This window comes from Aquarana catesbeiana, linkage group LG03, assembly GCF_042186555.1.
Source record: "Aquarana catesbeiana isolate 2022-GZ linkage group LG03, ASM4218655v1, whole genome shotgun sequence".
Classification (NCBI taxonomy): Eukaryota; Metazoa; Chordata; class Amphibia; order Anura; family Ranidae; genus Aquarana; species Aquarana catesbeiana.
In genome coordinates this window covers 603279812-603294528 of record NC_133326.1, presented here as the reverse complement: position 1 = coordinate 603294528, position 14717 = coordinate 603279812, and the positions used below count along the sequence as shown (strand labels likewise).

General features: G+C 44.0%; 1 protein-coding gene and 1 pseudogene across 1 annotated transcript in view; one reads left to right on the top strand and one right to left on the bottom strand.

The window, feature by feature from the left end:
- Positions 1–14717, top strand: part of NT5DC4 (5'-nucleotidase domain containing 4) — a 101242-nt gene that overhangs the window by 41505 nt on the left and 45020 nt on the right. The window contains exons 7-8 of the mRNA XM_073622119.1: positions 8387–8480; positions 11031–11084. Coding sequence (XP_073478220.1) covers positions 8387–8480; positions 11031–11084 — 148 coding nt within the window. The remainder of the gene's footprint in view (positions 1–8386; positions 8481–11030; positions 11085–14717) is intronic.
- LOC141135903 (5S ribosomal RNA) lies at positions 1900–2018 on the bottom strand (annotated as a pseudogene).

The following is a 14717-nucleotide window of genomic DNA, read 5'->3' as shown; positions in this document are numbered from 1 at the left end:
TCCTATTTTCTTTAATCGTACATCACGGGACACAGAGCCATAGTAATTACTATGTGGGATGTCCCAGAGCAATGCCAACTGAGGGGAGGGAGACACAACCAAAGTAGGGCACCTTGAGATCAGAGGAATCATACTGCTGTCCGCAGTACACTGCGCCCAAAGGCGACATCCTCATGTCTTTTTACATCCACCAGATAGAATCTGGTAAATGTATGGATTGAAGACCAAGTTGCGACCTTGCAGAATTGAGACATGATGCACTGCCCACGAAGCACTAACAGCCCTTCAGGAGTGCGTTTTTATTTGAGAGGGTGGAATCTACCTCTTTAAACCATAAGCTTGAACGATTACTTGTCAAATCTATTTAGAATAGTAGATTTTGATGCTGCTTGTCATCTTTTAGGACCTTCAGGCAACACGTACAAAACATCAGCTTTCCGAATCTGAGCAATCGCCTTTAAGTAGACTTTGACTGCTCTCACCACATCAAGAGAATGTAGTGATTTTTCTTCCAAAGAACAGGGTTCTGGAAAAATGAAGGTAGAACAATATCCTGGTTTAGATAAAAACCTGATATCACCTTTGGTAAAAAGTTAGGATGAGGACACAATACCACCTTAACCTTGTGAATAATACAAATATGGCTCTTTACAAGAAAGAGCAGCCAATTCTGAAACCCTTCTTGGCAGCAGATATGGTTACCAGAAAAAAATAGTTTCCTTGACAAAAACGGACCAAGGGAATATGTCGTATTGGGCCAAAAAAAGGCTGTTTTGTAATGCCGACAAAACTAAATTCAAGTCCCAAGGGTTCAGGGGTTACATAACATAGGAGATTAAGCCGTGTTACCCCCCTGAATAAAAGTTACGAACCAAAGAATGCGAAGCAAGTGGTCATTGAAATAATACAGATAAGGCCGAGACCTGTCCTTAGAAAGCACTCAAGGCCAGCTTTATTTCTCACCCCATCTGCAGAAAGTCAAGGACTATATAATTATGGAGGCCGGCTCCCTTGCATTAACCAAGGTAGAAAACTACTCAACCTGACAGCCCACGCTTTAGCGTTTGTAAAGTAGGATGGAACTCTGGACCTTGCGAGAGAAGGTTTGGCCGTGATGGTAGGGTCCATGGGTCCCCTACTGCTATCTTTACGATCTCTGCATAGCAAGGTTTCCTGGGTCCCGCTGGGGGTCACAAGAATCAACAACTTCCCTTCCTGCTTGATCCTACGAAAAAGTCGTGGGCACAGGCAGAATAGGAGGGAATGCATAAATCAGTGAGAACTGATTCCACGGGAATAGCAAGGCATCTGTTCCGCATGCTAGGGGATCCTTTGTTCTTGACACAAAGTTGTCGATTACTTTGGTGAACCTGGACGCAAACAGATCTATGTCTGGGATCCCCCATCTTTGACATATTGACAGGAAGATATCGGGGTGAAAGAACCATTCTCCCGGGAACAACTGCTGGCGACTCAAGTAGTCCATCTGCCAATTTTCTATTCAGAGTATGAAGACTGCCGATAGGCAAAGTACATTGTTTTCTGCCCAAGATAGGATATGATTCATCTTTCTCTGGGCCGCACAACTTGTTGTGCCCCCTTGGTGATTAATATAGGCCATTGTTGTGGCATTGACGGATTGAATCCTGGCAGGACAATACTGTAAACTGAACGTTCAGGCCCTCAGGGCCAAGTGCTCTGCCTGAATTTCTAAAATGTTAATGGGCAAGGCCATTTCTAATCTGGGCCACTTCTCTTGGACAGTTGCCTCTTTCAGGACTGTTTCCCAACCTAAACAAAAAAGGTTGGCATATGTTGTTACTATTTCCCAGGTAACTGAAGAAAGGATTTTCCCCAGATTTTTGGATATTAACCATAAACTGAGGCTCCGGCGCACCCAGCATACAGCACCTGGTATTTCCAGGTGGTCTTTCACCCAGGTACTAACCAGGCCTGACCCTGCTTAGCCTCCAAGATCAGACGAGATTGGGCGCTATCAGGGTGATGTGGCCGTAGGCTTTGGAGTCAGACACATTGGGAATGTAGTACTTGAACCCTTTGTTTTAAGCCGATAGGATACTGTTTTGCAGCAGTCTTGATGAAACTGAGCATAAGGAACGGCCTCGAATGAAGCCACCATCTTTCCCAACAACCTCATGCAAAGTTGAATAGGAGAAATTCATCTTGCTTTGACCACCTAAATCAGTTCCTTTATGGCGCTGATCTTTGCTTGGGGCACGAATACCCTTTTCTGGGTGTGCCTATGATCGGACCCAAGTATTTTATCCTTCTTCATGGTCTTAAATAAGATTTCTCCTGGGTTGAGAATCCAACCTAGATATACCAGGTAGTTGAATGTGCTGACCATACTTTGGTCTAAGTGGGCCACCGACTGGTCTATCAAGAACAGATTGACTAGGTAAACCATAATCGTTATACCTTGGGCCCTCAATCTGGCTAGAAGAGGAGCCAGAACCTTTGTACTCGAGGTGCAGTAGCTTGATCGGAAAACAGAGCTACACACAGAAAATGAAGATTTTCCACTTTGAAAAGTAGATATTACTAGTGAGCGAGAAAAAAGGCATATAGAGATGTGCATCTTTGACGTCAATTGACGCCAGAAGTTCTCCTCCATGTAGGATGTTGATAACTGATTGGATTGACTTCATGCAAAAAAGAGTGGTTATATTCAGTAATTGAATTTAGATTTTTGAGATCCAGAATGTCCATTTGGATTTAACCAAACCCCAACCTCTGCTCTTACATGGGGGCCACCATGAACACTTTTTGCCAAAAGATGGTCCAATGCTTGAGAGAAAGACTTCTTTTTCTCTGGATCCTTAGGAACGTTTGATCTGAGAAAACGAGGAGACAGAAACTCTTGGAACTCCAGTTTATACCTTGGAGCTATTGAGGTAGTGCCCCATTTGTCTTGACATGCCTTCTGCCAGATCCCTGAGAACTGCAGAAGAATTCTCCCTATTGAGCAAGCGGGGGCACCTCCTCCTAAGGAGGCTTCAGTATCTTGTAGGCTTCCTCCCCCAAGACCACTTTTGTCCCTGGGGTTAACCCTGAGGATTACCTTTTGAACCTGACGGCGAAAACCATCGTGACTGCCTGGAGGCTGATGCCCCTGGCACAGAAGAAGAAGGAGCTCTGAAATGAAAATACATTTACTCCTTCACTTAAATGGCAAAAGGGGTACTTTTTCACTAGAAATTCCTTGGATATATTATCCAAAATATCCCCAGATAGCTGTTTCACCGCAAAAAAGGAAGACTAGCCAGGAGCTTCTTGCATGACGCTTAGCAAAGGGCGTAAGGCCTAAAGGATAGAATCTGTCATAGCAACTATTGCTAACATAAAGCTGTCTCCTGGGCCTGCTGAGCAGGATAACCTTGAACACCTGTTTAAACTGGTCTCTCAACGATTAACCAATTACTGTCAGCGCAGGCTGAGACACTCAATCTGCCAGAAAAAAAAGTTTTGTTTTTTTTTTTAATAGGAATTCCAACCTTTTATCCTTTGGATCCCTAAGTTTTTGAGTATTGTCTGCCGGACAAGTCAAACTTATTCACAAAGGATATAGTAGCGTCAATTGCTGGTATGCCCTACTTAGTGAATTTTCTCTACCACAGGATAAAGTGTGAAAAATTTTTAGAAAGGAAAATAATGCTTATCTGGGTGATCCTCCAGATACAAAAAAAACTTTTCCAACAAAGAATGGACAGGAAAAAGCATGCACAGTTTGAGGAGGCTTTAGCGAACCCAAACACTCAGTTAAGGGTGCATAAATGTGGAGCGAATCATTCAGCAAGAAATTGTACCATCAATCTTACAGATTGTGAAAGCTGACTCTCCCGCATTTGACACCTCAGAAGAGGAGTCATCAGCCTCACCATGGTCCCCTGAGGGAATTCGTCTTCTTCTGCCCCTAGTTCCTCAGTTTGAGGGTCCTAAGAAAATGGAAGAGAACCTGTCGCATCTTGACCACACTGGGATGCGATTTAAAGTCGTTAAACTTTTTTTTTTTTTTTTTTTTAAAAACCTACCATGGCTGAGGAAAAAAGAGATCTTTAGTAAAATGAACAGGGGCTGCAGTGTTGAAAACAGTTGCAAACATTTCATGGCCCCGATGCTCACTCTGACCAGCCACCCCCTCTCAAGGGAGGATGCCATTTGTAGAGTAGGCTTTCCAGAGCTTGAGGGAGACCCTTTTAGCTCTTTTTGGGGGGTGTTTCAACCCCCCTTCTGACCATAGCCCGATGCACAAAGCATAGGTACCACCAGAAGAAATCACATCCATTGCTTAAGCAATAGTCCAGCCCTGCCGCTCCACTTACCTTTCCCACCGCAGGGTTTTCTGTGGTAAAAACCAACAGACCCAGTCTTCACCCTTCACTGTGGGTTCCGTTAACAAACATTCAGGAGCGGGGGATCCTGGGGGAAACCCACAATCCTGGACCTGTAATAGCACCACCACCAGTAAAACTTTATGGCCTTAATACCAAAAGTACTAGATCCCGGGGTCCAGCTCTCTAAAAAGATAAGCGTTTACAAGCAAAACCTTGTTTCTTTGGACACGAGGCCCGGGTACCATTCAATTTGGTCTAAAAGATACTTTGAATGGATCCGGCTGCATAGCTAGCCCTAGCAAGGATTGCTCCAGAGGAGCTCAGCACATCTTCACTCGTGACCAACACCTTAGACACTGGCGAAAAAACTGAGATGCTCCCGGTATGGGAGGGGTTATATAGGGAAGCAACTTCCTGTTTAGGGTGTGCCAGTGTCCAGTACCTGAAGGTGGACTATAACCCACATAGTAATTACTATGGCTCTGTGTCCTGTGATGTACGATTAAAGAAATGACCACATAGTGGTTGAAGGAGAAAAAAGGGGAACGTCCTTGCATGGCTTAATCAGAGCCCAGACTTACACCCCATTGAAAATCTATGGAGTGACTTGAAGACTGCAGTCCACAAAAGGTCACCGTCAAGTTTAACTGAACTTGGGCAGTTCTTCAAAGAAGAGTGGGCAAATATTGCAAAGTGTAGATGGGCAAAGTTAGTAGAGACATATCCCAACAGACTTAAAGCAAAATGTGGTACAACAAAATACTGGCATAAGAGGGTGATCCTTTTTCCAACTCAGTGATTCGGTTTTTTAATTTTTTTTTATTTTCTCTGACATGTTGGTGTTATATCTTTCACTTGGATGTTATAAGTTGCACTGAGTAAATACGGCTGGATAAAACAAAAACAATCTTCATTTCAGGCTGCAAAGCAACATGTGATTATTTTATTAGGGGGTCAGGTGATTCTTTACTATACTCGCTGTAAGTAAAAAATACAGTAAATATTTAATTTAAAAAATGGCTTTTAGTTGCATGAGGTATGATGTATTTCCCTAACATGCAAGCTTCGTGTTTGGGAAATATGCCATTTGCACATGCATGGGTAAATGCTGATGAAAAGAAGCAATGGTGCGTACAAGAGTACAGCTGCGTACATATTACCTACAGTTCCCTGGGCATGGCAAAACACTAGGAAAATTACACCAGGAATAAAAAATGTCTAAACATGTACATGTGCATAAACTCTTTATAAAGTTATTCATTTTTTAAAGATCACAAGAAAGGCTCTAGAATGAGGTTTCAGTAGCTTTCTAAAAGCTTAGAAACACCTGTGGGTTGTTTACATTAAGTTTATAAGGTGCCAAGATCTACTCGCCATTAAAAAAAAAAAGCTAAGATTTCAATAACTGTATTGACAACTTTGAAAAACACATTTCTCCACAGTGCTTGTAGCTTCATAGATGAATGAGGGCTGTTTTTTAGAGTGCTTTTTTAGAGTGTTTTTAGAGTGCTTTTACTGCCTGTTTAGCATAGCATACTCTACTTTAGCATACATGATCTGGGTCCAGGTTCGCTTTAAAGCCCAGTCATAGCCAAAACTTTTTTTTTCTTCTTTTTTTATTGCATTTTGTATTTTGTATAGGGGTACAGGAAGTGATGAGAAATCTCTCCAATTAGGACAAAAACAAAATTACTTCTTAGTAGAGCAAGGAAGGGTAATGCTGCGTACACACGAGCAGACCTCTTGTCGGACTGAACCCCGAAGGACTTTTTAACGGAGTTCCAACGAAACGGAATTGCCTACACATGATCCCACCAAAGTCCGATAGTTTCGAACGTGATGACCTATGACCGGACTAGAAAGGGGAGTTCAATAGCTAGTAGCCAATAGCTGCCATTGCGTCTTTTCGGTCCGTCGGACTAGCATACAGACAAACGTTTTTTTCGATAGGAATCGAGTCAGTCGGAAAGATTTGAAGCATGCTCTATTTCTAAGGTCCGGCAGATTTTTTGAGAGAAAAGGTCCGATGAAGCCCACACACGATCAGAATGTGTACTCGGCATTAGGCTGGCTATATATGGATCCTTTTTTTTTAATAGCCAGCCGACTGATCAGTAAAAAATGATTAGATTCCCCCATTCACACAATCGAAGTGGATGAAAGGATCCTCTTTGTTGTGCTAATGTATTCTGACATGGGGGGGGGGGTTATTTACGAAAGGCAAATTCACTTTGCATTACAAGTGCACTGCAAGTGCAGTCGCTGTAGATCTGAGGGGGACATGAAAGGAAAATAAAAAACAGCATTTTATTTTGTACATGATTGGATGATAAAATCGGCAGAGATTCCCCTCATTTCAGATCTTCACCTCAGATCTACAGCGACTGCACTTCCAAGTAGTGCAAAGTGGATTTGCCTTTCGTAAAAACCCCCTGGGACTCCACTGCTGCCAGAATACACTGATCAGCACTGCAGCTGATAGGCTCTATGTGCTGATCGATCACAAGTTTTTCCAACAGCCCTATTCAAAAGGAGCTGATCGCTAGGTCAACTCCTGTTAAATGGTAAAGGCAATAGATGGTCTGAAAATCCTTCATCTATTTTGATTCATCTATGGCCAGCTTTTGGCAATATTTATTTGGTTGTGTGTGCCTTGTTCTGAGAATGACGCTTTCCCTCACCTCACAGACAATACAAAATCTGACAGAAAGTATATCTCTCTTCCCAACATTATCTAAAATTTTAAAAAGTGGCTGAAGTAAAGCTTTAAAAACTAAAAAGGAAAAGTTATGTAAATGACATGCCATAGAGACAATTACTTCCTGTGGTGGTCAACCCTTTCAGTATTTGTGAAGCTTATTTAAATCCAGGATATAACATGATACAGTGCTATATGCTGCTAATGAGTCTTAGAATATCTGCCTAACCAGAAACAAACTGTTTCATACACAAGCATAGCTTTAATTAATTTCTATGAACTGACTGCTCATCCATATAATGTCTGGTGGCTACCTGTAACTGCTGGGACTTCCATTGTCATCAACCAAATTTCCCAGTAGTTGCCCAGTGGTACACTATATTGTGCCTTTACACACACATCTTAGTCCGTAGGGTTCAATATTGAGTTAGCCCACCCTCTTCTGGGAAGGCTGGTTTAGGAGTGTGACTTGGAAATGTTTGACCATTCTTCCAGAAGTGCATTTGTGACGTCAGGCACTGATGTTGCACAAGAAGGCCTGGCTCGCCGTCTCCACTCTAATTCATCCCAAAGGTGTTCTATCGGGTTGAGGTGAGGACTCTGTGCAGGACAGTCAAGTTCCTCCACCCCAAACTCACTCATCCATGTCTTTATGGACCTTGTTTTGTGCACTGGTGCGCAGTCATGTTGGAACATGAAGGGGTCATCCCCAAACTGTTCCCACAAAGTTGGGAGCATGAAATTGTCCAAAATGTCTTGGTATTCTGACACCTTAAGAGTTCCCTTCACTGGAACTAAGCGGCCAAGCCCAACCCCTGAAAAACAATCCCACACCATTATCCCCCCTCCACCAAATGATTTGGACCAGTGCACAAAGCAAGGTCCATAAAGACATAGATGAGCGAGTTTGGAGTGGAGGAACTTGACTGGCCTGCACAGAGTCCCGACCTCAACCTGATAGAACACCTTTGGGATGAATTAGAGTGGAGACTTCTCGTCCAACATCAGTGCCTAACCTCGCAAATGCGCTTCTGAACGAATGGTCAAACATTCCCATAGATGCACTTCTAAACCTTGTGGACAGCCTTCCCAGAAGAGTTGAAGCTGTTATAGCTGAAAAGGGTGGGCCAACTCAATATTGAACCCTACGGACTAAGACTGGAATGCCATTAAAGTTCATGTGTGTGTGTTCAAAGGTAGGTGTCCCAATACTTTTGACAATATACATTTGAATGGTCACATATACACATTAAAATCACATTTTTAAAAATGTATACATTTTTAAATGTATAACCTATTTGCAAGTGACCCAGTGTCTCAAATTCCTCCGCAGCTACGACACCGGTTACAGACACGGCAATCTATTCATGTCCTTTAAGAGCATGTTCCAGGACATTCGAGATGCAATGGACTATGTGCATGATTCGGTGAGAGTCAGGGAGGGGTTTGGAAGGAATATTTACTATCTCTTCATCATGTGTGTAGGCAGCACGTCACAAGAAACACAGTGTGGAGGAGATAAGTGTATGAATACCATCACTCTACGCCTTTCCGTGTTGAGGCACAATGTTCATGCTACACAACCCTGTCCAGGCCTCTGATGTGTGTTTCTTTTCACATCAAAACACTCATGTGAATTTACATGGCAGTTGCCATTACATCCATTTTTCCTCTGGTCATGTTACGGGTTCATGAACAATGTCACGTTTTTACAGTCTGTTCCCAATTAATGTTCATTGTTATTGTGTATCCTCCCTGCTGTTAGTCTGTTCCAGAATAAACCAAGCAAACCTCCAAGAGGTCTATCTCTGTGTAAGGCTTAAAGTTTATCTTGGAAGGATACCTCAGGTATTTCTGAAAAACAGCAAGGTCCAGAGTTATGGAGAGGCTACAAAGGCAACGCTTTAGGAAGGGAATGATCTGGTTATGGTTAGATTGGGAGCCTACTCTATGTTTAAAGAAGGGTTGCCATGTGACTGGTAATTTACCAAACTGTCTGGCAAAATGATTCCTTATAAGCAATCTGACCATTCCAGGAAGAGTAAATTACCTAGTATAGCCACAGTACACCCTCCCTTTGGCCATGTTGTAGCCCTCTCCTCTTCTGGGATTGTCTAATCACTGTCTTTACTGATCCAGCATGATGTTTTACATATTAACCTGCATTGCATTAAGGCAGCCCATTCATTTAGAAAATATAGCAATGGAAAAAAGTCCTTACACAATATATATATATATATATATATATATATATATATATATATATATATATATATATATATATATATATTTATATTAGGAGAGTGTACGACGACAGACATTAGCAGCATAGCAGGCTGTAGGGCCATAGGTAATTTTCCTAGGGAAAGGGGATATAGCCATGGGCACTTAGAGAAAAATAATTAGGTAGTGGGCACAGCATGCTGCGGTGAATTGTGAATTTGGTAAAATTTTGCTAACGGTGGGAGGGGTCAGGAGTGTGTAATGAAGAAGGTACAGGGTTTAGGAGTGTCTAACACAGAATTCAGGGGTCAGGAGTGTGTAATGCAGAGAGTACAGGGGTCAGGAGTGTGTAATGCAGAAGGTACAGGGTTCAGGAGTGTGTAACACTGAATGCAGGGGTCAGGAGTGTGTAATGCAGAGAGTACAGGGGTCAGGAGTGTGTAATGCAGAATGCAGGGGTCAGGAGTGTGTAATGCAGAAGGTACAGGGTTCAGGAGTGTGTAACACAGAATGCAGGGGTCAGGAGTGTGTAATGAAGAGAGTACAGGGTTTAGTAGTGTGTAACACACAGAATGCAGGGGTCAGGAGTGTGTAATGAAGAGAGTGCAGGGTTTAGGAGTGTGTAACACACAGAATGCAGGGGTCAGGAGTGTGTAACACACAGAATGTAGGGGTCAGGCATGTGTAAGACACAGGTCAATAAACAATGTACAAAAGAATTGACCTCCCTGCCCAAGCTAAAATCTTCCCTGGTACAGGTCCTCTCTCCCAGTACAGATCTCTCTTCCCAGTACACAACCCTCCACTACAGTTCTCCACCAGTACAAATCTCCCCTCAAGTACAGCTGCCCCATTGCCCAGTAAAGCTCCTTCTTCAGTACAGGTCTCCCTCCTAGTACAATCCTCCTCCTAGTATAGATCCCACCTGCCCATTACAGCCCTCCCACTATGGTTTCCCTAGTACAGTTTCCCCCAGTACAGCTCCCTCTCCAGGACAAGCCTCACCCCCCAGTACAGAGCTCACCCCCCATACAGATCCCCACAGTACAGATTTTTTCCCCTCCATGAAACAATCACCAGTCGACCAGGCATTTCAAAGTGAGGAGAAGACCGCCCCAGGCTGTGTCATGTGACCAGAGCTGAGGAGGAGATAAGAAGAGCCTCCCACACTCTGAGATGCTGCTGCTTGTGTCCGACAGGCAGCATGAGCAGCGGCTGCAGCCCCTTGGATAAAGTGCACCTATAAGCTCTAGTTGTGGTGCCATGGACGCTCTGGGGGGATGTGTACCCCCCTTTTTCATTATGTAACTTGAAACAGTGAGCAAGCTTAGTTTTATGCAATAACTTGGCCTGGACTAAACCCAGCTGAGCATTCATGTTTGTGACAAGCAAAAAAATATGGAAGATCAGAGGACCCATATGCAACTTGTACCAGCTTATTAGGGGACACATATATGTTATGGGACTGGGCCTGGGCCATACTATGTTATGTAAATGGATAATATAATGGCGTGATCGCCTTAATGAGCTGTGTTTTTACATGCTCCATCAAAATGCTCAGTATTCAAGGCACTGCATCACAATAGTTAACAATTTTGTTAATTTAACCTGTGCCAATGCTTTTTGCTGACACATGTGCAAAAGGCTAACACTGTTCCAGGAGTTTGGTGTTTTTAAAGCCTGTGAACACAATTCTATGATACCCAAAAGAGGTTGGAAACCACTCCTAAATTCTCTTTCATGATTTTCCTTAGGGATGCCTGAAGGAGAAAACACTAAAGAATCTAGATAAATACCTACTCAAAGATGTAAGTTCTTTTTGTTTACATTTTTAGATATTTTGCTTGTTAATATTATTTGTGCATTGTGTTTAATGATTGTAATGATAGCTTACTGGTTGCATTTAGTTCTGGGATAACCATGCCTTGGATGAGACAATGATGTAGGAGTCCACCAACATTTGCAAGGCTTGTACTTATATTGGGAAACAGACCTACACCACCCTGTGTTCTGTATCTAGCATCAGGGCCGCTGATAAGGCAGTACAATCAGCCCTCCTGTACTGGGCCTAGGCACCATCAGTTCAAAAGGGGGGCCCAGGCACCTGCTGAGCAGAAGGGCCCGCTGTACTTTCTTATTGCAGCCACCGATCTTCTTCTGCCTCCCCCATACGCTGCCAGCTTCTCCTTCTCTTTCTCCCTTTGGCTGCAATGCAAGGGTATTGGTCCTAGCACATGCGCCCCTTCCATCTGCTGTTTGCACTTCCGGCTTCCCTCCCCTCCTCTCCTCTCCTGCTGGAAGCTGCAGGCACAAGGGGAGATGTTTCAGGATAGAGAGTAGGGGAAGCGTTTGGTAAATATGTAGTTTACTGGTCCCTTCCTTTGCTGAATGAACACAGTGAGCGATCGGTACCAATTACTCCTGTGTTCATTCATCACAGAAGCATAGTAAACTGTGTTTACTATGCTTCAGTTTGTGAATGAGCAGGAAGTCTCAGAGTACTTTCTATTCATTAATATGGGCTGCTGAGGCAGCAAAGAAAGGGACTGATAATTCTCCTCAGTAACTTTTGGCCGGGAAGGGGGGCCCTGTCAGCAGGGCCGGACTTTCCATTGGGCTTGACAGGGCTTGAGCCCATGGGCCCCGGTCAATAGGGGGCCCCGCCGGGTTTCGAGAGCCACCGAAAGCCGCCGAGATACACAGGACATCCGGCTCTGTATCTCGGCGGCGCCATTTTTAAACTGAAAGGCTGCAATGACAAGACAGCAATGACACTGGAGCAAGGCTACACTGACAAGTCTGCAAATGACACTGGGGCAAGGCTACACCGACACTGACAAGGCTGCAATGACACTGACAAGGCTGCAGATGGACACTGATAAGGCTGCATTGATGGGCATTTAAATGTAAGTTTTTTCCTTAAACTTCCCTCCTAAAAGTTTTTTTCCTTACAATTCCCTCCTAAACTTGGGGTGCGTGTTATACCCCGGCGCGTGCTATACGCCGATAAATATGGTAATTATCATTTTATCCATTTTTATTGCTTTTATTAATTGTGGACCCAGGACGAATACCACTACAGTATCCCCCACTGATACGCTTATATATTATCTACTTTTGTGAGTAGCCATTTGGCTGTTTTGCCTTGTCTGATTAAACAGAAGTTCTTTAATACTGCACTGAGTCTGGCGCACCTTGTCCTTTTCTATTTCTGTTTTATAGAGCTGTACATATGTATAGAAGGGTAGGGCCCGAAAGTGACTCAAGCCCAGGGGCCTCCACCACCCTAAGTCCTACCCTGCCTGTCAGGTAGGCTGTAAGGGGCCCTGTGATTTCTAACAGCAGCCTTGTCTAGCATAAATCATATTCTGTCATTATAGAAAGAAAAAAAAGAGCCGTCACTTCCTCAAATGATTTACACAACAACATTTATATAGAAGATGGACAAAAAAATCTGTATTGCATCAGTAGAATTCCAAATGTTGCTTCCTAGATGTAATGCTCATGATTTGTAATATTAGGTATAAGGATATGAGCTACTATGGGAATGATTGTAATCCCTGCTGCAGAGTACTGAACAAATCCGTGTCCTTTTTTTTTATAGTTTTGTATGGAATGGGGAAGGGTTGGAACCCCTGTCAGATTTTTTTATGCTGTGTGTCTATGAAAGTAAGGGAAAAACATTTGAGTTGTCACTGGAACAGGAGTAGAGAAATCTTCATTTGAGGGCACTTGTTTTGGTGACCCAAAAATTGACAAAACAGCTCAGGTCTTCTAGTAGCAATTAATATTACTGTTGGCCCTGTAAGAGCAACCAAGATTGGAATGACCCCATGATAGCAGTCACTGTCTGTTGTCAATTGTCATCTTTAAGTTGATTCTAGGCCCTTGACCCTATGTGGGCAGTCACAGGTAACTTAGCTGATGAACAGTGAGATAGCCTTGCAATGTACCTCAGCAACAGCTTCTCCCAAGCTCTCCAGGACACTTTTCAGTACAGAATCCTCCTCCTAAGATGATTCATACAGGCAGCCATCCTCCTGCTCTGGATATACCCTCCAGCAGGGTAGCTAAAATTCAGTACAGGCCCCTGGCTGTCGAGTTGGGTTGCCACCTTATCCCTTTAAAACCACATAACACATTAATTACACAGGTTCTGTGGCTGATTAAGGTGGTAAATAAACTCACTTAGTGCCTTATCTGTATTAAATTAGCCACAGAACCTGTGTAATTAATATGTGTTCGGTTTTAAAGGGATGAGGTGGCAACCCTACAGTCGAGAGAGTCTTCTCACAGTGGCATCCTCACCAGTCAAAAGCCCAGGAAGGAAGACTCTTCTGGAAGGTTAGTACAAAACATTTATCACCTTCCCTCAGCTCACACCACTTGACCAAAACCCTCAGTGATTGTCTAGAGTAAATAAATATCTTTGCACACAAATAATCAATGCCCCGAACTTGAGAAAAAAAAGCAGAGCACAGAAAATATCAGGTACCAAAGTGCTGGAGGCCAATGGAGAGAGGGCTTCTCTTGTAGCTCAGTTCCGGACTCCCCTGGAGGTGAGACAGGAGGAGTCAGGTCCAAAGTAGCACAGGTCGCCTGCAGAGTTTCTTGCAGAAAAGGCTCAGGAACAAGGCTGATGTGCTGCGAGGCTGCTGCAGGCAGGTGGCGCCTGTGAGATGTAGCAGGTAGCCAGGGTCACTGAGACAGAGTAGTGGGTTCAAGCAGAGGTTTGGTGCCAGGTGCAAAGCAGAGGAGACAAGGTCAGGTGGGAGCCTAGGTCAAAACAGGTAGCAGGTCAAGGAGATCCGTTAAACAAACCGAGGTCAAGGTCAGGAGACAGGCAGGAGACAGGTCTGGAACAAGCCGGTCGGTAATCAAGAATCACAGGAAACACATGAACGTAGGTAATAGCTGAAGATCAAACAGGACTTCAGCCAAGGGCTGACTTCCTTATAAAGGCCCATGTGATGTGCTAGTGGAGGTGCTGGGTCCTAGAGCCCTTCTCCTGCCCTGACAGATGCTGGGTCCTAGAGTCCTCCTGCTATTGGTACCCTGACAGAAAATATAAATAAAGGTTAGTTACAGCCTAACTGCAAGAATAACACTAAATGTAACTAGGGGCGCTCCAGCTTAAGGCAGGGTCCCTACCAGTAGCAGCCAGTCCATTAGGGGCGCAGGGGCATCACCCCCCTGCAGGGTGGCGGACTCATACGTTTGTATGAGGTTTTTTTTCAAGCCAGATGATTAGAGCTCTAAGAGCCCTTTCACACTGGGGCGGGGGGCGGCGTCGGCGTCGGCGGTAAAACGCTGCTATTATTAGCGGCGTTTTACCGTCGGTATGCGGCCGCTAGCGGGGCGGTTTTACCCCCCGCTAGCGGCCGAGAAAGGGTTAAATATCACCGCAAAGCGCCTCTGCAGAGGCGCTTTGCTGGCGGTAT